The 23,711-nt window shown below is 44.7% G+C and overlaps 1 protein-coding gene across 1 annotated transcript in view; it reads right to left on the bottom strand.

Annotated features, from left to right (window-relative positions):
* ILF2 (interleukin enhancer binding factor 2) overlaps positions 1–19,334 on the bottom strand; it is a 43,284-nt gene extending 23,950 nt beyond the window's left edge. The window contains exons 1-14 of the mRNA XM_078671409.1: positions 19,102–19,334; positions 18,354–18,410; positions 16,977–17,019; positions 16,750–16,854; positions 16,477–16,554; positions 5,112–5,214; positions 4,955–5,020; positions 4,349–4,465; positions 3,965–4,043; positions 3,465–3,552; positions 3,305–3,366; positions 3,107–3,221; positions 2,107–2,197; positions 1,839–2,018 (exon numbers count right to left, since the gene is read on the bottom strand). Of these exons, the coding sequence (XP_078527535.1) occupies positions 1,840–2,018; positions 2,107–2,197; positions 3,107–3,221; positions 3,305–3,366; positions 3,465–3,552; positions 3,965–4,043; positions 4,349–4,465; positions 4,955–5,020; positions 5,112–5,214; positions 16,477–16,554; positions 16,750–16,854; positions 16,977–17,019; positions 18,354–18,410; positions 19,102–19,106 (1,188 nt within the window). The 5' untranslated portion in view covers positions 19,107–19,334 and the 3' untranslated portion in view covers position 1,839. The remainder of the gene's footprint in view (positions 1–1,838; positions 2,019–2,106; positions 2,198–3,106; positions 3,222–3,304; positions 3,367–3,464; positions 3,553–3,964; positions 4,044–4,348; positions 4,466–4,954; positions 5,021–5,111; positions 5,215–16,476; positions 16,555–16,749; positions 16,855–16,976; positions 17,020–18,353; positions 18,411–19,101) is intronic.
* Positions 19,335–23,711: the final 4,377 nt, after the last annotated feature.

The raw sequence follows: 23,711 nt of genomic DNA, 5'->3' as shown, positions 1-23,711 counted from the left end.
AAAGTTTTCAGTTCAGGAGGTTTTTTCGGCATAGAGTCGGTAGCTGGTCTATGGTCTTTTGGTTTAGAAGTGTGACCTTTTGAAATGTCTTTTACCGGAACATGTTTTTTCAGTTCTGGGTGTTTCTTCGGCTCCGAAGCGCGTGAATCGGGGCCTTTGGGTGTTTTTTTTACTCTGCTTCGAGTGCGGTTTCGGCATCTATGAGCCGCTGCCAGTCTTCGGCACCGTGTGCTTAGGTGTCGGAGAAGCGGTTGGCGTGGTTAAGGAAAATGGCTTCTTCTTTGGTGTTGGTATAGGCTGACTCAAGCCCAAGCCGCCCGAAGGCTTAGTAGGCTTCTTTGCGGGGCCCAAAGGTGGGCGTGGGAAGCAGTCTCTCTGTGTGCACCCGGCCCCAAGGTGAGGGTGTGACCGAAGCCTTTTTTGAGGGTGGCGAGGAAGGGTTGGGGTCGACTGTCTTACTTACGACCCGTTGAGCTTGAGTGATGTCCTTGACGTCTCAGTCTTCGGCATCAGAGGAGCTGGCACTTTCTTCGGCGTGCTGGTGTTCAGGCACGTCGATGCCCTCTTCAAAGAGGTCGTCGGGGATCGAAGGTGACGAGCGAGCCATGGTTCTCCGAGCTAGTCGGTCCAGAATCGTCTTTTTGGAGCGGAAGAGGCACAAGCGGAACAGTCTTTGGCCTCGTGCTCCGGTGAGAGGCAAAGGTTGCACACCTCATGTAGATCGGTGTGGGGAAAATTCGACCCAAATTGAGGACACTTCTTGAATGGCGTCCTTTCCATGAGCCAGAGAGTAAGGCCTAGGTAGGCCCGAAGGCCTTCGTCAACAACCGGAATCGAAGACTTCGAAGTGGTGAAGAATCGCGTTGATGTGGAGCGCAATTGAAACAATACCGTCGAACTGGGTGAGGATTGTGCGCCGAATGAAATTCGGTTCCAAACCGGAGCGCAGGAAACGCATCCGAGCCCGATGGCGGAAAAAAACTATTTGAGGATGGATCCGATGCCCATGCGAAATGAGGTCCAAAGGAGGAGTCACCTATCTCGTGACTTCCAAAGAACTTTTCAGGACAACAACAAACTGCAAACATCCGGGCCCAACACTAGGTGGCGATCTATGCACAGAGTGTAATCTGCAGCTCATATGCCTCAAACACGCAATTTCTATGAACTGCCGTCTTCCAACCCCTTTGATGTAAATGTCCACAAATAACGAACAAATTAGCATAAATGACAACCTATAACAGGTGTGCACTTACAGTAGCTCGCCCGGTGTCCTCAGACAAGAAAAAGAGCAAAACCAACAATATAAGCAAGTACTTACTCCAATTTCAACACAAAAAAGAGAAACATTCTTTTTTCGCTATTTCAGAAACTTTAGGCGCCCTGAGCCGGAATTACATACAACCTTAGTTTATGCTCAGCTTTCACTATTAATTCATTTGATTCAGTATTTTCTGCTGAAGTGGCATTTTAAGCCCTAGGTGTATTGCCAATAAACTTAAAGTGTTCTTGCAAGGAAAGTAATGAAATGAGCCGAAACTGGCTGAAAGACTAAACCCTTCAATCAAATCATTCAAAAAAGAAACTCTACCCTGGAACCTAATGACTCATTTCGTGGGTACTGATTTGACGCAGTGTCTTCAACCATGGTTATCACTTGCCGCCAACTTCCTGGTTTATTAACTCATTGACTGTTTCCTGATTTACAATTTGCGTTTCTTGGTTGTTCTGTTTCTTCTTACCTAACCATTTGTAAAATGCTCCGATACTTTTCTAGGGCCAAGTTTGTGCTATATAAAACTTTATAAATAAATAAAAACATAAATACTGTTACCTACTTTACTCAGTTGTTTCCATGCTCTCTTCCTCCTCCTCCTCCTCTGCTACATCGGTACCCTCTGGCGCAGTCTCCTCCTCTTCCTCCTCCTCCTCTTCCTTCTTCTCAGGGGGCTTCTCATAAGCCTTTTCAGAAGGAGTAACTATTATACCATCCCAGGTTGACATTTCAGTGGCAAGATCTGTTAGGAAAGCAATAACTAAGAATCAAAATATCTTAACAGTCGGTTTTGTTGATTGCCTCCAGTTGAAGTATGAAATACTACGTACAGCTTGCATCGCCTTCTTGCCCCAGGATGTGACGATACCCGCCATGTGAAAGTATCCTGACCAGAGTCTGTGCTGTAAAGCAAACCATGTCCTAAAAAAAAAATCCATATTATTAACCTTAATCCATAAAGATCGGGCACTTATTTTTCATTACGTGAAGAAGAAAAAAAGCAATTGCATACGTTCAACTGTACATAATAATACAAATAACGCATGTTAAATCATAGCCCAACATAGACCTTTTTGGGGCCCAAGACAGAAAGTCGTTGGCAATGAAACATTTATTAGTGGGCGACAATTATAGAATGAGCCTCCCAAGTATAAAGTAAGACAATTAACTTGCTTTACTGAATAAATTTAAAGTTCTTTTAGAAAGTATTTTACCGGGAAATCCATATTAAACTTTTAAAAATGGGGAAAGCTCCTTGAAACCGTAGCCTCAGACAATTGGTTCAGACAAATAAAGGAAGGGGCCCCCCAACCTAAGAGTCACCAATTCATTAAATAGTTGAAGATATACTTACGCATGTAGAAGCTCAGCAAAGATAAGTGAACTTTTAGTAAAAAACACAGAATATCTGCAATAATTATGAACAGAACGTAGTTGCTAATCAACTGCTAATACTTTCCAGCTGCTAAGTTTAACATTGTTTCGATAAATGCCATTTGAGGTCCTAAAATGTAATTTTGGGGAACACACAAAAATAAAACTTAGTGTCGCTCGAATGTCAGTGTTAATCAAACGTAGGATAAGTAGGAATTTTAAGGCACTTTAAGAGAAAAGTCTTCAAAAATAGTCTTCTCAGAACTGAAGCCTCCAAATGAATACAGAAATGTTTTTTGAAAACCCTTTAAGTCTGTAATGAGATAGTTTGCACTAAATCACGGATTATGCAAAAACACTAAAGAGTTCACTCATGTCTCAGCAAACAGTGGTGTGTAAATAGGACTCAAACTAATACCCAACTGCATCTTTACATGAGTACAATAAACACCCTACCTGCTGCTCAAGTGTCATTACAGTGTGAACTCTGAAGTTCCCGGATTCACAGGGGTCGGTAATTCCTACGGACCCAGGCAGAAACAGTCCAGCTGCTAGTATCTGCAAACAGCGCCTAATGAGGAAAACAAATTATAAAGTAGCCATTGTGTTGTGCTGATTTATCAACCCCTGAGGCATACACAGTGTTTGTCTTACCTGAAGGCAATATTGAGAGCCAGGGGTGCTCTTTGTGGGTTGTTCATCACTGCATAGTGACCCTGAAGATAAAGGGTTATGATCAACTCATTGTAGGACTGTGAAGACATAGATACAAGCAAAGTGACACCTGAACTTGGATACCACCAAAACCACATACCAGTAGATCAATTATCCAAGGTGTTAGGGGCTCAAATCCAGGGAACCGATTCCTCAGATCCTTTAGCAGTCGGACTAAAACTTTCACTCTGGAAAGAGAAGTCTATTTACTAAGACATTAACTCACAGCAGGAATGTACAAAAGACAAAATTCCCACTAACACAGTAATACATGTGTACATATTTTACTACTGACCAAACCGAAAAGCTGCATCGTAAAATAAAAGATCACAAAATGGACTACAAAAAAAATAGTTTTTCATAATGTTGACGCATTACCACCCCCATAGTAAAAGTGCTTTGGTACTCCCCAAATGATCTTAAGTTTCACCCATATGCAACCTTCTCCTAAATAAACCGCTCAAGAGTACAGGTAGGTGATGAATGTGATATTGCATAAAAAGCAGACAAAAATAACTTGACAGATAGACAACGGCCAATCCTGTGGACCAGAAGAATAATGGGGAATTCTAGAGAAGGGTCCCATCCAGTTGAACTTACGTAGACTGTGAAGCATTCTCTTCAAACCAGCGAGCATGCCTGATGGCTGCCAGGGCGCTCTGTAACACCTTAATATCCACTGAAATAAAGATAAAAGGTATTGATTAATGGCATCTAATCTATCCTCACATTGCCTGTCAAATTCAGCAGAGTGAAGGGACCAAAGATACACAACATAATAATTGATGCAGAAGTCCATCTACAGAGAGCATGAATGAATGGCCAAGAAATAAAGAGCACAAGCTGGAGATGCTCATGCAGATTCAGACAGACAAGAGATGTGAAGATTTTGACAAGGACTCAAGGAAAAGAAAAAAAATTAATGGGGTGGAGAGAGGCATTTACAGATAGATTCAATAATAGGGCATTGCCCACTGTACTCACAGTGAAGATCGCCATCTAGCTTGCGCAGGTTAGGAGGCACTGTGGTGATCAGAACTTTCACGATTGCATCCGCAGAGCTGATTTCAAAGCCAGTTTCACTGATCTCCATTAACAACTCTACAAAATGAAGTCTAGTTGAAATAGTGTTCAGTCACAGAACTAAAGCACACTTTAGTATCTGTGCTCCCATATACATAATCTCAGTGCTCATTATCCCAACACAGCATTCCTTTTCTAACCAGTCAGATCAGGGTTGTCTAAATACACATCACTGGGTGCTAGTATCATCTGGTTACTGGTTTTAATTCAGCTAAAACTATCCAACTGGAGATTAACTACTATTAGAAATTTGGAGGGCATGGCCTACTATTTGGAATTGTTCTACTCTGCTCATTAACAGGTTATAAAAGCATCACTGATAAACGTATCCACCTCGTTGCCGTAAGTTATTTAAACGCTCTGTATGAGTGTGATGAACTTGCAGCCAGCAATGCCAAAAGCCTAAATAGTCCTTACACATCAAGTAAAAAAGTACACATTCTATTTTTTTATTGTGTTAAATTGCCCATTAAACATCAGAAAAGAAAGAAAATTAGGCCAACCAACCTTCTGAAGCGTCTTGGGCTTTAAGTGTCTCAACAACTTTGTTCCCTAAGGCTGAAACTGCTTCCACTGCAATAAGAAAGAAAAAAAAGCATCGCTCTAAACTTCATTTCTCACCATCATCCCCTCCATAAAATAAAGATTTTAATGTAGAACTAACCAGTAGGCAAGATCTTCAATATAACTACCAGATCTGCAATGTTATGGCCAGTCATCATAGTGCCTTTCTTGTAGGAACCAACTTGACGAACTTCTTCTATTTGCTGTACAATACAAACATATTGCAAAGACGTTAAAAGAAAATTATATGCTACTTTTTTCCCCTTACCATAGCCACAGGCACAATATATTACTCATGAGAAGACTTCAAAATATTGACATTTCGTCTAAAATTTGCTGCTAATCAGTAGTCCTCCAAATTGACCCCGAATCCCAGTAGTCTGAAGTCTGCTGCCATCGCACACCACAATCCACCAGATGCAAACTATTATCCCTACGTCCCTCGTCCTCACAAAGTTATGACCCCTCATGACAGTAACACAGAACAAGAGGATCTTTGAATTGTTATGGCACCCAGGTTGGATGGGTGGGGCTAAGAGGAGCTAACACTCCTGGCTCCTCCTGTTTTGTTTTTTTCCTGTGAGGGGACAGAGAGGTTCCTGCTAGGCTAGGGCTGCGCATATTATGGGACCAGTCTAACCTTTCTTGCTGGGCCTGGAAGGCGGCAAGCCTTTGCGGCTTTCTCCGGGAGGGAGGACAGATGGCAGAGTCCTATACCGTGCCTCGCCATGGTGGCATCCTTTCCTGCTGGGAAGGCCGTTTGGATGGGCCATATTGGTTCCTCATTGCTCACTGTTAAAACTGGGAGTCGGAGAGAGCATCTGGGCTAGCCCTGGGAATGCCACCCGTACCGCCCTGGCAAGTGGCACGCATCAGGCACTAGACTAATTAATTAATAGCCGGCTCCTGCGGCTGATGAGTCAGCCACCTTGCAGTTCTCTCAAAGTTGGCTGCACTGACTGTTGTGCTGCTGGGCAATGGATTGAATTATGGCAGCGAGGCATGTTGCGCTGTATGTCATTCCCACAACGGACCAGACATCCCCGCAAACACCCCACTAGCCTCTAGGCACATAATCATGGCATGGATTGGGAGAACTCACTGCTTGCACCATATCGTACCCCACCGGCGTCACAGCCAGCGTGTGTAATGAGACACAATATGTAGTCCAATTTTGATATCAGGCTGCCATTTGCTTCATTTTGAGCTGCATGCGCCCCAGTATTGAGTCACGCAGTATCTCTGCTCAGTTTTCCAGCTGCGTTAATAGTGCGCGGACTAACTCCGGGGAAGTCTCCTGTACCCAAGCAGTCCCATCTGTGGCCTGCTTCATCATCGGCTTCACACCCCCATCAGACTCACACCCCCATCACCTAGTGTGAGTGGGTAGGCTCAACTTGTTTGCAAGTGGAACGCGAATGGATGAGGGATTGAAAGTGAATTCAAGTTGCCTGCTGGACCCTAATTTGTATTTACACAGAAGGTGCTTAGGCAAAGAGTAAATACAAATTAGGATCCGGCAGGTAATTTAAATTTGATTTGATTGTAGGATTTATATAGCGCACGAATGCCCAAGGGCGTCAAGGCGCTCTGCGGAGGAGAATGCCAGAATTCCTTTTCAGGGTGGATTATGTTAGTTTGAAAAAAGCCAAGTCTTTATTAGTTTTCTGAATCCGAGCAGAGTTAGGCATCTTTTATTATTTATCGGGAGAGAGTTCTGTAGTTTCACTGTACCCAGGAGAAAGCTTCTTCCACCCCAGCAGGGATTTGAAACCTATTCTTTTCTTCATATGAAAGCCAGCAGAGTTTTTTCAAGCCTTCTGAGATGGATTGGAATTTGGGGATGTTCAGCAGTATTCTGGCGGCCGCGTTTTGTGCACGCTGAAGCTTGACCCTGTGCTGTTTTTGAAAGGCTAGGTATAGGGCGTTTCTGTAGTCCAGTCTACCAATTGTGAAATTGTACATTGAGATTCATACTTCTTGTATTACGTTGAGCTTTGGAGACAGTTTTTCAGGGAAATTGTACAGACAATAGACTGCTCAGCAGTTACTTTTTCAAAACTTTCGAGGAACCTGAGACACTCCTGGGGATGGCATGGTCTGCATGGCACATTATGCTTGCGGTGGAATATTTTAGCACTGCCTTTTCAGAATGTGTTATATTTTCTTGTCATTTGCTTGGGCCATGACCCCCTTGAACCCACCTGAAGATTGATAGTCAGGCTCAGTGGCTTTGCTCTCAGTGCAGTTCAGAGTAGGTATTGCTCTGAACTGCAGATATCCTCTTCACATTCTGCAAGGAGACCTCATCACTTTACGTTACCCCACTGCTCAGGAGCAGGCAGATCTTTTATCCATGTTCAGTTCAATAGACGTCAATTACATGTAGCCACTTTCCACTTTGTAGCCCTGGCCAGACCTTACTACCCCTAATCCCTAGGGAAGTGATCCTAAACAGGCCAATTTTGTGATGTCACTGGCTGCCAAATGGTGTATGATGTAGCTTTTGCTACCTTTGTCATTTTGGTGAATTGACGTTACTGTGCACTATACACAGCTATCAACATTAAAACTGGTGCAGTGGCGCCAAAGCCCAACAGAATATGAATCCACTGCATGCCAGTCACAAGTGTCTTAGTAGCCAACAGGGGTAGCAGAGGCCACAATAGTTGCTTGCGTTAGGCCCCATTGCTCCCTTGGTATAACACACAACCATACAGAATCACATTATCTATTTTGCAGGCCAAGGGGATGTTCAGAAGGCCAGGAAAATAGACATCCACATGGAAGCACATAAGCATGTGCCAGGAAAGAACGATCCTCTGCACAAAATACAAGCCACAGTAAGACTAAAATAAGTAACACGTTAGCAAAACACTGGGCCTGGCTGTTTAAAATGGCAGGAAAATGGTGTGCATTGTGGCAATTTCGATTTTACTGTCCTCTCTGCAGTCTGGCCATTGATTATGTCATTATTGAGAAACAACATTTGATCAAAGCATTCATGTTCATTCCGTGAAGCCAACTTTCTGACCGCAGCCATAGTAGACTGTGCATACAGAGAAAAGAGTTAGACCACTAGACCATCAATTCAGACGCCAGCTGTCCATTCTCCCAGGCACAAATGGACCCCAAACAGCAGAGCCATTGCAAGGAGACAGAGAGCCCAACAGGCATATCTCCTCAAGAAGTAATGCCCAGCCATAGAGTCATCGATCAAGCGGTTAACGGAATAACAGACATGCTAAAACCATCACAGAAATCACTGGCTGAAGCATTGAAGAAGCAACTGCTAAAGTATCCGATATGACCCAAGTGCAAAGGTCTACATTGCAGTTTTTGGGGTCGTTCAAACAAACATTAAGACAGCCCTTAGAAACGAAGCTGTAGGTGAGAAACGAGTTATAGAACACCCTGATGGAATTTCCTTTCTACTTTACTAGCTACTTAAAGTGGCAATAACTTGCTCTGGGAATTCATAGATTGGAATTAAAAAAAAAGTTTAAAAAAATAGCATAGGTAAAGCCAATAGGTCTAGCTTTTAATGTGCCAAAGTATGTAAAACAAGCATTTGCAATGCAATAGGTCTCGCATTCGCGAGAGTTAGAGCTATTCATATTGTAGATGCTAATGCCTTTTTTTTTATGTTCTAAAAAACAAAACGTAAATAAAAGGCATTGTCATTTACAATGATTCAAACTCTAGTAAATACGAGATCCATTGTACTGCAAATGCTTTTTTTTGTTGGTGGTTTTTTTTGCTTCGTTCGAAACTTTTGCCGGTAATGTTCTGCTTTACAATTGTAGCTCTTTGATTTACTCAAAGTGCCAGTTAAGCCACTTATGACTCGCCAACCAGCAGTCTGCTGATTCAAGAATATAGCGTCCTAACGAATACATCAATTTACACTCCTCTGGGATGGGCACACATCCTGCTGTGAATGAGAAAACTGAGCAAGAGTGTTCGCTGCCCTCAGAAAATCAGGCCAGAGGAGACAAGTCCAGGAAAACAAATGCATGGGAGCAAGCCAGTCAGAAAGTCTACCTGCCACTATTCAATAAATCAGTGCCAGCATCTTCAGAGCACATTCATGACTGTGGATGCCTCGTAAAATTCCGACACAGGCGTAAACGGTTTGTAGGAATGTCAGAGGGACGAGTCACTCGGTGAAATTAGTAAGGACAGCAAAAAGTTGCTTTTCTAAGACGTCTGACTGACTACACTCATTAGTTACAGCTCAATGTGAATAAAGCATATTTTCTCACCTTAAAAGATGTGCATTTTTACTCCCGGATTTTAGACAATCTTTTGCCTGAGCATCTAAGGTTAGAACCTATGCATTTTCACGTACAAAGACACAGGAACAGTGAAAAGATTTTTGAAGCTCAATGCAACAATTGTGCTTTGAGCACTCCCCATCCTCCGAGAAAAAAACTAATATTGCGAGCCTTTTTGTGCATTTCTAACGGATGTAGCCTTTATTGCTCTGACAGTCATCAATAAAAAATGGGGTTATTGCCCTTGCGCGGATTTAAATGTATTCACTCTCTCAGAGGTTAATATGAAAAAAAAAAATGCCATTGGTCTCGCATTTGTTAAAGTTAGAGCTCTTGGCGTTTAAAATGACAATGTTTTTTCTTTTGTTTGTTTATTTGCAGTTAAGGAACTATATATGCATAGTTCTATTGCTATTGGTATAAAAAGAAAAGTAAAAAACATTGTAATTTTTAACGTCAACAACTAACCTATTGCATTGCAAATGCTGGCTATGTGCTTAAAGATGCAAACACATTCTAAAAGTGTGTGTGTGTATATATATATATATATATATTACACACATACATATATACACACACATTAAAAATATGGGGAGTAATGTTAGTTGATTACAATTACCTCAATGTTGATTCAGAAACAAAACGAATTCCACCATGTGAGTGACAGGCCTGCCACAATCTGAAAAGTAACGCTGCAGGGAGCTGGCTATTCATGCCACAGAGATGCCTTTACTATTTATGGTTTTTACAGCTGTAATTGTCTTTTCATTCTTGAAAGATGTTAGTGGCCCTAAAAACTTAAACACATTTCCTTTTCTAATACCTCAAAGTACAGGATGCTGACAATAAGCAAATGTTTCATGATCCGAGAATGCTGGACACTTTTAAGGGGTGCTAGAACCTGTTTCATCTCGTCACTGCAACAAGATGACACAGCGCAATGTGAAAACTCCCCAGCATGCAACAATGATACATTATGTGCTCTAACATGAGAACTCCAAATGTGCTTCACTTATAGAAAGTGTAAAATAAGCAACAATTCTAGTTTTGTAGTACAGCTGGCCGTTAAAATTGGCACCTCAGGCAGCATAAACTCCGTGAACCTCAAAATACAATAAACCAATCTGCAGTAACTATATAGTTGTTTACGTTTCACTCCCCATTCTCCCTCCCAAACATGGACTTGGAAGTCTTCCTTAAATCAAATTTCTTGCAATTCATTTCATGTAATCTCCGCAAATATAAGGCACCTCTACTATACAATTTCAGCGAACAATACGAATAAGTAAGGAAGGGAGTCATTACACAGTGGGAGAGCTTTACTCACTAATGACAAAGGTCAACCTAAAAAGTGGGTCGGTTACTGGGGATATATTGACAGGCAGCCCGATACATTTCACTGTGGACGTGAGGGTGTTCGTGTTTAATTCAGGGATTTACTATTCTGACATTGGTATACGACACTCAGCGGAAGCAGAAAGGGAACCTGTTAGGGACAGAATGAGGGAAAAGCTATGGTAACGTGGTAGATAAACATCAGATGAAAAGAGGGATATGACAATGAATTAAGTGGATGACCAAATTAATTTTCCAGTGGTGGGCAAAAAGGACGTGGAGCACTAACCCATAGGCCTAGCATGATATCTCCCCAATTTACACCTCTTACACCGGAGGCAACAAGTTAAAATCTGTTTTGTGCCGACACACTGTGTTACCCTCCCGGTATCCTAGCCGGCACAGTGCCACCTTCATAACACAAGCAAATCACTTAGTCACAACCTACAAAACGCCGAGCGCTCACTCACCATCCTTTTCCCTTCTATATGGCCGGTGACTCTGCGCGCCGGAAGTTCGTCACTTCAGCACGCCACAACAATGCGGCTGTGACACTGCAGGATAGACAAACAAGCTGAGTGAGGAACGCCGGGCGCGAAACAGCGTGGTGAGAGTGCACGAGATGCAGTGCCGTGAGCGTGCACATCGGCGCACGCTGAAGATTGCCGGAGAAGACACGCCGACCTCCGAGTCTGCCTGCTGCGAGGACACGCAAAGAGCCCGGTGAGTGTGGGGGGGTGTGAGAGGGAGGGGATGTGTGTGTGCGTGGGGGGGGGGGGGTGCCTGTGTGCGTGTGTGCACCTGTAGGTGCGCGTCCACGGTCTCTAGCGAGACCTAATTAACGCGCACAAGCTGTTCACTGTGAAGCGCGTTCATAGACCTGAATCGGCTCGTGCACAGGTCTGTGTCCAGGTTTGGCTCCCTTGGAGGCAAACACGGTGGCTATAAGTCTCGTTGGCGGCAACGCTTCGCGCTGCAACGCCAGCGAGACCTAAAAAGGTATCAACAAATGCTGTTTACAGGTGATGCATGCACAAATGCTATTTATCGCAATAAAGCATGTTCTATTGGCTTTGTCAATGCTGGCAGAAAAGTAGCAAACAAGGATTGTTTTCTGTACTGAATGCCTACAAGTGATACACATGCAATGTGACGTTTGAATGGACTTTGCAGATGTAAAATGGTCCTTTGTGCAGTCCTAAGGAAACACTTCCTGGAAAATGTAAAGCTACGTCAAATAGTCACTAGGTAGTGTGTAATACTCCTGTGTGCAGAAAAAGCCTGCCCTATGTTTGTTTTAAACAAATGGTAACAATACATCTTGCTGACCATTGAGCTATGAAGTCAGACCTAACAAGCATTGGCAAAGTCAGCAGATATCGCATTAATGTGTAAAAAATGCAAACAGCATTTGTGCACGCCAGTGTTAGCGTGTTTAAGGCAATGTTTGCTTATCAGTGCATATGGAGCACTCTATAGGCAAAAGAGGAGTCATGACTAAAATATTAAAGCCAATCTCACTCACCGCCCTCCCCTTTTATGACAATAGCCACTGTAATTCATCTACAAAACCCAAAGTGATTATGGCCAAGAGTGCAGGTGTCTCGAAGACCTGTGTGTGTGTGTGTGTGTGTCGGGAAAGAGGACAGAGAGGGGTGATAACAGAAAGGCAGTGGAAACAGAAAAGGAGCTAGAGAGATCGGAAAGGACGCAAGATAATCTTAATGGATCAAGCAGGAGTACGTATGAGCGAGAAAGTTGACAAAAAAAAACAAACAGAATTAGACTGGAGCAAGCTACAGAGATGAAGGCCAAGTGAGAGGGAGGGAGAGAGCGAACATAAGCAGTGAAAAGAGACAGCTCACGGTAAAGCGCGAGCCCGCTGCTGCCAGAAGTCACTGAAGCTGGTCTTTCTGTAAGACGAATAAGCCCGGGAGAGGTGCGTGCGTTCGCAGTCTGCTCATTTTCAAGCTCTGCACTCATGCTTGTGGTGCTCACTCCCGCAAGGTGGATGCCGCCACAAGCAAGAGTGTGTGCTTGAAAATGAGCAGAGCGACGGCTAAAGGCCCTCCTATGCAGCGCAAGCGCGCTGCGTAGGCGAGACCTAAAAACTGGATACAAGACAGACAGGTTAAGCCTCCATAGTGTAGTTACTGTGCTACTCTGCTAGACAGATCCTGCCAATTCAAGTGGATTTTGTCAGGGGAAAAGCAGATCGAATTGGAGGGAATTGATAGCAATCTTCAGGGCGTTGAGATTTTTTCATCACCATAAGTTCCAGAAAAAATGTGCTAATAAAGACAGACAACACAGTGCTGTCTCCAACATCAACCTTCAAGAGAGCACCAGTTCATAATCCTTTAATGTAATAGCAACACAGTTGGGCTCCTGGGCAAAAGTTAACCGGTTGTATATTTCAGGCGTTCACACCATGGGCACGGACAATGTGGACATGGGCATTCCCAGCAGGAAATTTCTTAACTCACTGGAATGGACGCTATCCACTCAAACATTGAGAGCTATGCAGAAAGTTTGACAGACCATTTCTGGATCTTCTAAGACGAAAGACACTGGTCAGCCACACAGGTTCTACTCCAGGTTTCCAGAACACGAGGCTTGGGGAGTAGACACAATGGTTGTAAGATGTCTTCCTTTACATTCCTTCCCTTTTATTTGATCCAGAAGGTTCTCTCCAAGTTGCAGCAATAGAGCTGACCTGATCCTGGTGGTCCCTTACTCGCCACAGAGATCATGGTTTCTAATTTTTGAAGGCTCTTCTACCTCATTCGATGCTGCCAAAGTCTCTATCGCCCTTCAGGACTTGGGCACTGGCCTTCTAGCTCCATCTCACTATCGGCCTGGAGGTTGAGAAGTCTGGTCTTCTAACAAAGGATATTTTCCCTTCATTGGTGGAGGTAATTGAACATTCTAGAAGGCCTTACACTATGAAATGTTCCTTAAGAAAAGTACCTCCTTTGACACGATGTTCTGCTGACAATCTTTCTGCATCCTCCTGTAGCTTATCTAATGTTTTACACTTTCTTCTGGATGGTTTCCACTTGAATCTTTCTTTCCATTTTAAGAGCTTGCAATTAAGGCTTTTAGGAGAGTTTTTTTTTGTTTTTAACCTTTTTCGGCCTCATTGGCATCTACACTATTCAGGAGTTTTTCTGTGTGGGGGTCAATGAAAACTTTATCCAGCTTGGGACCTTCCTGTTTTATGGGCTTTACAACATCATCCCTTTGAGCCACTAGACAGTTTCTTTCCCTTACAGTGCTTTTTCTGGTGGCAATCACTTCGGCTAGGAGAACTGGGGAGCTGAGAGCCTTTAAATGCAGCCCTTCGTTCATTTGATTTCTGGACGATTATGTGGTTTTGAAACCTGGCAAAGCCTTTATCCCAAAAGTGAACTATTTTTCATAGATCTCGGGAGATATTCTACCTTCTTTCTTTCCTTCGCCCTCCTCTCCGGAGGAAAATTTGGTTAATACACTTAAGTTAAAAGAGTTCTTCACTTATGTTACCAGGTCTCAGCAGTTCAGGAAAACTTACTTGCAACATATGGGCAGTCTAAATAGGCAAGAAGGCGACCTCTATGACTGAGTACATGGATTAAATGTACTATCTTGCTGGCCTTACAGGATATCTTCCAGTTCAGGAACTGGTCTACGAAAGGAGGGGGGGGGGGGGTCGAGAAGAGAGAGACGGCCTTCTCTGGGCAGAGGTCCAAGGAGTATCATTTCATAAACTCTGCTGGGCTGCTACTTGGTCCTCAGAGCATACTTCTGTCAAGCATTTATCTACGTAATAATGTTTGGCTCACATTGTAATTTGGGTACAGGTGTTTTGAACCAGCAGATTAATCACTTATTGTGCTTTTGTTTTCTGGTATTTGCTCTAATTAAATCTAAGGTGTTGCATTACCACCACAATTCATTCCTTTCAACTAGTCAAAGGACCTTGAGCATACCAAATTTTGAATGAAGAGAATGAGGGCTGTAGGGGTAATGCCCTGTTACTTACTGGTAATCTTTATTACCCTTAGCCCATCTCATCCTCGTCACAGCCATTACATCTCGCCCACCCTCCCTTCCTCCCTTATGTCAGTTCTTTGATGAGGGCTTGGATACAATACAGGAGTAGCCAGGAGTGCCAGACCCTATTAATGGCACCCAGGGTGAGAGGGAGGGACTAGCATTAAAGGACCCTCCTGTATTTTGGTTCTGTCCGGAGGGGACATCACCTCATGTCGTAATGGCTGGGACAACGTGGACTAAGGGCAATAAAGATTACTGGTAAGTTACCGGGGTATTACCTTATTTCCCATCATTCAGCATGCAATGTAATAAAAAAGGCGCTGTGTCACTGGTCATAAAGCACAATGCTGTTGTGCTGTGACGGCCCAAAGACATATTGCTTAACGTATACCCAAGCATGTGTTGAAAGTTTCTACTAAACATACAGTAGGTAGGTCACTGCTTCCTAGGAAGCATGTATTTGTATCAACACAAGTTACACTGTTTCTGCTTTCAGTCACTGAAATCATATTTTGGACAAACATATCTATAGAAGTGTTACCCTCTTACCACACTTTGAGCTATCACCAACCTACCACTAAACATACGTCACCCTGTATCCTCACTTGAAGACCAAAAGGTAACCACTACCCTCAGACTAGTTCAGAGTATCACAAGAGATCAAGCTTCCCTCAATTACTTCCACCAATCTTCTAGTAGGGCTCCTCAAATTTCTGGGTCTTACATGGCTAATCAGTGACTTTCATAATGAAGTAACTGGCTTATTCTTTGATGACCTTAGAGGCCATATAATCATTACCCTCTCCACCCCACTCATTGTAGGTGACCTAAACCCAACCCACCAAATATCCATCCACCCAATTGAAGGTACCCGGACACTTGCTTAGAATAAAAATTCCCTCTGGCCCAGAACACCACCCCCTCTTATCATACAAATGACAACCAGTATATCAGTATAGCTGATATAAATACAGACACTAAAAGGCGCATGTCACCAAATGTAAACACCTTGTCAAAAAAAATTCACAACCATATATATATGTATTGAACTCAACCTGTAAACATGAAGAGAAATGTAGCAGATGCCTTGACTTTAGCGCAGGATTTCTCCAAATCACTCAAAACCCAACAGATAAACTTGAGGCCAACAAACATGCCCTGGCTACCATCAAATCAACTCTCATATCTGTCAAATCATCTCACAATTAATACCAAATATCCTCTCTACCCTTACACTCTCAAAGCAATGCCAGCAAAAATACTACTATCTCCCCCAGCACATCTCCCTAACAATGGTATTTTCAAGCTGGTCACGTTTATGCTGCTCAAACACTTATCAGACACCATGAAGCGTTTTAACTTTTTTTCTACAACCCTTGGATTTAAGCACTATGCACAAAGGAGTCACTTATCCTGCTTACCATCTCACCCAGTCAGCAGCCAGATCCTAATAGCATTAAGGTACTATCCTGCTGACATATCCTTATACTTCCACGCTCACAAGTATCCAAACTTACCACACGTCTGGACTCTTCATCAATTGCCCTCAAACATTTTCGGTTAGTCTTACTTCCTTCATATCTACTTAAACTTTCCCTCACTTCTATCGGGATTGAGAGTGTAACATTCTACAGAAACAACCCTCGCTCACATATTAAACTCAGGCTTGCAACTTACTATAATCGCCAGTCTCATTCCAGGACAACACATTTCCCCCTTTCTTATTTATGGACATTTACTAAAGATAGGTAAACACTTCAAAAGCAAACTAATTGTGAGAATACAAAGATTGAAAATAAAGTAAAGTTAACTCACCACTTCAAAAGTTCCTGGTGCCACAATGAGATTATCAATGACATTGTTGATCTTTGTGACAAGGGAAAGTATAGATGCCTGAAGGGGGAGATCAAAAGAGAAATAAAATAAACATGCAAAATTGGACACAAAATCAACTCCAGGGGGGACAAACTGACAACTCATCTCAGGCCAATGAAACATACCTTCAACTGAAAGTAGTTTCCAGAGGGGTGCTATTCCTCAGGGCAATATGTCTACAATCAAGCACAGAAAGCCAATGAAAGGTGGTACCTGTTCTGATGGTGTGGGTGCCAGGTCCTGGTTCCTCTTCAACAATGCATCACTGAAAGGAGTCTCATCTGGAGCACTTTTCACACGAGGGAAGGCCATCTCACACTAAGGAAAAATCAATTATTGAAAAATAGTAAACAGGTGCAGATATATTCTCCAGAATCCACATTCAATCAACTCATTACAGTGCAAGCACCAATCTATAATACTGTTGATAGATCACTTACCACATAGAAGTCAAAGGGGATGTGTGGAACAAAGGGTCTAAACCTAAAAAGAATGCAACATATGCAAGTTACTGTTAAATCAGATACAGAATACGAATAATCAAGCATTTAGCTTTCTTAGATGCTGCAGAAACAATGTAAAACAATAGAGTTAGTCAAAGTGTACACAGGTGTCAAAGAAGCATTTCATAAAGATACTTGCTGCAGTACCCAAAAAAAACAAAAAAACTTGGGGGTTGCTTCTTGGTTGTACTTGCCAATTCAAGATAAACTGTTACTGAATTTTAAAGCACAAGTCCTGAAACTGGATAGTTGGGTTTAAGTCTGGGGTAATCAGATGGATTCCCTTCCACTGGACCCAAAATCAACCCACGGCTAAACTAACTTTTCTAGCTGCAGAAGAACGGATCCATTAAATAAAATATATAAATAAATAAATAATAAAGTGAGAACTTTACCAGTTAATCTGAAAAACAAAGCCGTGGCAGCGCCACGGGACTTACAAAAGCAAAGCCTTCCTGTGGATGAAAACAGGGAATAAAGTCTACTTCAAATGCATATACTTTCATGACTGATGATCTCCATGTGCAGTCGCAAAAACCTTACCCAAGTGATAAAGCTCTGGGTCAGTCTACCATCCTTCTTTCTAGAAATGTAAAAAGATGTAAACCTTTCTCAAACTGAACCCCCCTCAACAAGGTATATGTAAAGAGATTTACACGTTTTCACGCTTCTCTTCTTTATCGGTAGGGTAACATCAAGCTATGAGACTTTTAGACCTAAGACACCGTATTTGATGCAGCACCCCAGAGATACGAATGGAGTTAGGGAGCAGTAAGACAATGGAGATCAGAAGATGGAATGGTCAGGTAAATTCTGCACCAATGAAGCAGTGGGAGAATGAATTAGAGACAACAGCGGGAAATTCGAGAGCAGGTTAAAAAAAAAAAAAAAAAAAAGACTGCAATCTTTTCTGTGGAAAATTACCGCACTGGGTGGGATATTAGAATCATTTCATGAGCTAACAACTAAGGACACTGTTATATTTGACTTGTGCCTTTGCTTTCCCTGGCGGAGACTTCCCTGTTGACCAGCTAGTGTGAGTGGTAGAATGCCTGATGACATCATGGAATGTTTGGTGCCTGGCTTGTGTGTGTGAGTGGCAGTTGATGGCAGGCAGGCTGAGTGGCAGGAAGGCTGCTCCTGGTGGGGTTTAATTTCCATCTACCTATCTTCTTCTAATGAACTTAACCTGGAACTAAGCTTTAATAAATCCAACCTATTTTATACACCTGGCTCCATGGACTTTTATATTACCAAAGACACTAATTAAAGGAGCCCTGTGAAAAGCATTAACCAAGCAGGACAACAACTCACCCTGCAGAAAGGCCACCCCTGGCACCGAAGCGTCCACGACCACGTCCTCTTTCGCCCCTGAAAAAAGAAAACAGCGTCTCTTAGGAACGTGCAAAGTATAATGTTGGAAACTTTTGTGCGTTTACTTTCTTGAACCTAGGTGAAGAAAGATTTAAAAACGACGGAAAGGGGGGCCCACTCGCCCAACTGGCCTCCAGTCAGCACCAAATTCCCACTTCTAAACATCAGCTTCCTTAACCACTCTCTTTGTTTTGCAGTTTAATACAGAGTGTACTTCCCTAAAGACATTACAGCGCTTTACAGGAGGGCCATTGTCTGCCATGTATTGCAGTACTATACCTCTACTTGTACTTTGTACGCTTTTGTAACCTGCACACGTCACTTTTTCCTCCTGTAATGCACCGTTTGCTACCTCTTGTATTTTGGTTGCTCAAAATTGTCACTTTTGCCTCATGTAACTTAACATTTGCTTTTGTAATTTGGTCACTTGTAATTTTCTCCTCATGTATCACTACTGTTCCTATTGTGAAGCGCTCCGACACCTTCCGGTAAAGTCCGCGCTATCTAAAAACGCATAAAATAAATAAATAAATAAATAAAATAAAAATCGCTGGATATTAAACAGAGGACTCGATTATGGCTCCCAGTACCAACGCCTGCCGCTCCGGCCTTTTATTCTTAATTACCAAGCTTCTTCCTACAAGCCTCGGCCTAAACCCGGTGGAGTTTTTTTTCCCGCCAGACTCACCTCATCGTTAGGCCGTAGACAGACGTAGCAGACACGGCGAGTGATGAATGGAGGAGACCGCTGGACTCGACGCACAACGAGGAGACACCGGCCGGCGTGATAGACTTTAGAGCACTGCTCCAGCCCAAAACAAACCAAAAGATAGCCCAATCGTAGCTGTAACCCAGCGGCGAAAATCCAAAGAAGGAGGAGCTCCAGGCACAGCGTGACGCTTGTCGCAGGACAGATGGAGTCTGCGCATGTGCGCTGAGGGTCCCTATTCCTGACTGGTTCGTTTGACTCCAGTGCGCCTGCGCCCTCGCGAGACCAACAGCAATAGGCCAATTGAGCAGCGCTGCGCTCTGTTTATTCGTCGGTGTGGCGTTGTCACGGATACTGAGTAGTTGGCTTTCACCCCGCCAATACATTGATTTTCAACTTTTTAAGGTTGACAGTCACGGTGTGAGCATTTGGTGTTAAATGCATGCCTCTCAACTTTTACAGTAGTTTGGCAGGTAACACAACCTTTTTTGGCTGGAACCTCCAGATTGTTTTTTAACATTATCACATTTTATCTTTCAGCCTTGGAAGTATAAAATATACTGGCTAAGCTTGTCATTGGACATTTAAAACATTCATATTGGAAAAAATGTACTCTCGGAACCCACGAATTGGTGATCATGTGTGGCCATAGGCTCTGGAAGTAGAGGGGAGAGTTATGCTGCAATACCCCCAGAAATAACAATTTGCTTGAGTATACTATTCTTGTCACATTAGCTGAGCGTTCAAACAAAGGTCAAATGTCAGGCTAGGTCATCTGGCAAATAGTTGCTTAATCGTTAAAAATAGAGATTGGTGTTTACTTTTAATTCTATGGCAGGACCGGAGGCTCAGATTATGCTTTTCTTTCTCCGCAATTTATTACAATAGAAAAAACACAACAGCCTCAGAAAAGCTCATAACGAAAAAATGCTTATATCTCAACAGTAAAGCATTATCCATAAACACACAATCCAAGAAAAAAGTCTCTGGGACTACAACTCCCATCCTTGCAACATAGTCAGTCTGCACGGAGTCCTTCCTTCATGTCCACCATCCATAGATAGGAAGTACCCTCTCCATGTTCTTCCTCTTTCTTCGCTGCTCTCGCAGCCAGATAAGTGTTTTTCCTTTCCTCTCAGTGTTATTATACTGTTTGGGGGGAATACTGTTTTATTAGTACTGTTTTTGGGGGCTATGGGTCTCTGATGTAATTTTGCTTTCACAGAGCCCCAGACAAGTCGCGGAAGCGTCGTTTCACTTCCTTCGCGGCTTTCATTCCTGTGCTTGTTGCGGTGCGCTGTCACCCGCTAGAGGGCGCTGCTGCGCCTCGTTGGTCTCTGGCGCGTTTTTTCTCCTCACAGAGGAGCCGCGCTGAGGAGACCAACTGCCACGGAGCCGAGCCCTCGAGCTGCCTCATTTAACGCCCGTTTCTTCGGGTCTGTAACCCATTTGCCCCTTTTGAACGCCCCAGTGGGGTTCTGTACTGCGGGTTGTACCGCGTTTGACGCCTTGTGGCAGGACTTGCACTCGTGTTCAGTACTGGTGTGGTAGCGCGCTGTGAGGTGGCTGACCTGGTCCCTCTGTGGTGGGTCTGCACGCTGTGGGAGTGAGTGCACCCTATCCCTGCCAGTCCCTGGCATAAAAAACTTTATTGCAATCCTCTGGTCTGCCCTAATTTACAGTGACACCCACGCTAGTTGGGTAGTGTGTAGGACCCTTGTGTTGGTTTTGGGCAGCATGGAGGGTGAGTATTATGAGGATGACTCGCAGTCCTATCTGCAGGATGAGGAGTTCTACCAGGCAGTAGATAGCTCCATTTACCGTTGCGTGACAGAGGTAGTGGCTCCTATGGAGGAGCGTCTCTCTGCGCGCATTGTGGAAGAATGCGCCAAGCTTGCCCAGGCGCAGGGAGGGCTGCCTTATGCCCTCCCAGGTCCATCGGGTGAGGGACCCCCGCTCCTAAGAAGCCCTGCAGAGAGGGGTTACCAGAGGGCACCCAGGGGGTGGACAAGGGAGCCTTTGAACGCCTGCGTGACGCTTTTTTGGCTAAGGCAACCGAGTCCCCGCCTGACCAACCTTCGGCCCCCGCCTCCGTAGTGGCTCCTGAAACGGCCCCTTCGTCTCCGGGGGATTCCCCGGATTCGGACAGGGAAGAGGAGTCGGTGCGTTCCTGGCGGCCTTCGAGCTCGTCCGCCGAGTTGCCACGGGACAGCTCAGGTATGCTGGATCCGGATGAAATTATGCATCCGCGGTCCGCAGCCTTGGCCCCGGGCGACAAGGTGGCAAAATTCGTGGCTAGTCGGTTGCGCAAGCCTCTAGAGAAAGAGGCCAGGGGATGTCTCCGTGGGGAATGCCCTAGGCCCACCTTGGAAGGTAAAGTTGCCATGACTCCGGATTTAGATACCAAGATGGCGACATTTCTAGCGAAATTTATGAAAGAGCCGCGTAAGGGCATTGACCGATCCTGGCGGTAGTGCCAGGACAACAGTGGCGGTTCGTCCATTGGGGGCGTTGGGGCGTTGCCCCACTAGCCACATGGACGACCGTCACTGCTGTCACTTACACTGCGAAAAGTAAAATTATGAGCGCAGCGCAGAGCGCACAACAATCGCCGACGCGACAGTCATAATTGAGGCCGGAGTCACAACGTCATCGCGATCGCGGAAGGTGTGGGGGGCGGGCCTGCGGCAGTGAGTGGCAGCTGGGAGCGTGTGACTGATAGCAGTGTGGCAGGGAGGGCAGCAGCAGTGTGCACATTTAGGACAAGTCATTTTTATGACTTGCCCACGCATGCGCACAGACGCAATAGCCCCTTCCCTCCTCCTCCTCCCCTAGCCGTCAAACAGGCAGAGACCGGGGGAGCCGGGTCTCATTATGGGCAATATAAGCCCTGCTCTTTAGCCAATCCTGGCGCAGTGGCGATGTTATGCTGCGCCAGGATTGGCTGAGTTACCGCGCGCAAGAGGATGGTGGTGCTGCCGCGCGTGGGTGGGTGGGTGGCTGGCTGGCTGGCTGGCTGCCGCACTGTATGGCCACGCTGCGCCGCAGGGGGACATGTCTCATCAACAGCCCGAGGCCGTGAGGCGGCGGTACTTGCCTCGTGTGTTCACAATGATCTCTTTTTGGGACTGTACCTTTGGCACTGGGTGCCGTCACCTTGTATCAACCCTGCCCCTTATCTGCACCAAGCATCACCTGCGCTCATTAAAGGCACAAAGTGCAGCGCCACCCAGCTCCAGAGGCAGCACGGAGGCCGGCAGCCGAGGTGTGGTGAGGCAGGGAGGGCGTCCTACAGGGAGAGTCCGACACAGCAGCTAGGCCATAGGCGACGCCTCAGAATTCAGAAATCAAGGCAATCACATCATGAGAGTTTGCGGCCGGACCACAGGGGCAGGGCCAGCGAGCAATCAATCCCTGGGCACCACAGGGGGGCAGCGGGCAATCAATCCCTGGGAAGACAAACTCACAGGGCAATTCACCTAAATGTGTGAGCAGCTGTGTTGTGTTTAATGGAAGCTACACCTGCCGTGTGCAATGGCAACTTTACAATTCCAATTCGTAAATGTCACACTTAGGTGCTGGGTCGAGCAATGTGTTTGCGACTTTCCTTTGAACTGCAACACGACAACATGCAAAAATCATGGTTGTTTTAGTGAATCCCCTTTCGGTGTGTTCTGTTAAACACGAGAGGCTGATTACTGAGATATGGTTTTGGCTCCAGTTCGAATGAGCTCGAGCGCTGCGCGGTCTTTCAACATCGTTTACACTGGAGACGCTCGAACATTACTTAAGGGTACACATTTTATCAACCGAAGATGAAGACGAAGGAAAGGCTGAGCGGTACTCGGAAACAAGGCAGGATGTTCACATGTAAATAACTTGCAAGTCCTACGCTATGTCGCAGAAACGGTGTACTGTATTTAACTAATTTCAAAGCAGGCCTTTCCTGAAGAGATTTTAGAGAGACGGCCCTTTGCTGCTGAGAGCTGTGTGCGGCCAGCAGGGCCTGCAGAATCAGCCTTTTATGTCTGAGCTCGATAACGAAAGTAACAGGGTAATAATAACCACTGCTGGCCAAGTTTCCTTCTGGATATCCCTGCTATATCCCTGTATGTTCTAAGCTCGCAGACCACAAACCTCACTGAAGCCGTCAGCACCCCTTGGCCCTTTCACAGCAAGCTTGTTGTTTTGCATCTGGCCTAGTCTGCAACTAGCTTGGATGATGCCTCACCTGCCACCTAGCTAAGCACACCAGATACTGTCATGACCGATGGGTGAAGCAGTAGGGGGAAGCTGGTCCAAACAGTGGTGAGTTTTGGCACTAGTAGGACTACGCACCGAGTGGATGTGGCCGATCGGGCCTCCAGAGTTGACAAGAATATCCCAGCCGCTTCCACAGCAGACCGGGGTGCAAGGACTCTACAGGATGTGCCCATGGTTGTTTAATTCAACATTCAATACCACATCAAGGTCTTTCCAGCAAATGTGACACCTGCACACTGCAGCACCAGGGTCTCCATGCGCAGTGAGCTTTGCAGCAGCTTATTATTGCGAAAAGCTCCACCCACAGCACCGCGTTTTTCCTGGAT

The sequence above is a fragment of the Lissotriton helveticus genome, chromosome 12 (genome assembly GCF_964261635.1).
Source record: "Lissotriton helveticus chromosome 12, aLisHel1.1, whole genome shotgun sequence".
In the NCBI taxonomy this organism is placed as follows: Eukaryota; Metazoa; Chordata; class Amphibia; order Caudata; family Salamandridae; genus Lissotriton; species Lissotriton helveticus.
Note: the sequence above shows the minus strand (reverse complement) of the source record. Positions and strands in the feature narration are given on the sequence as shown.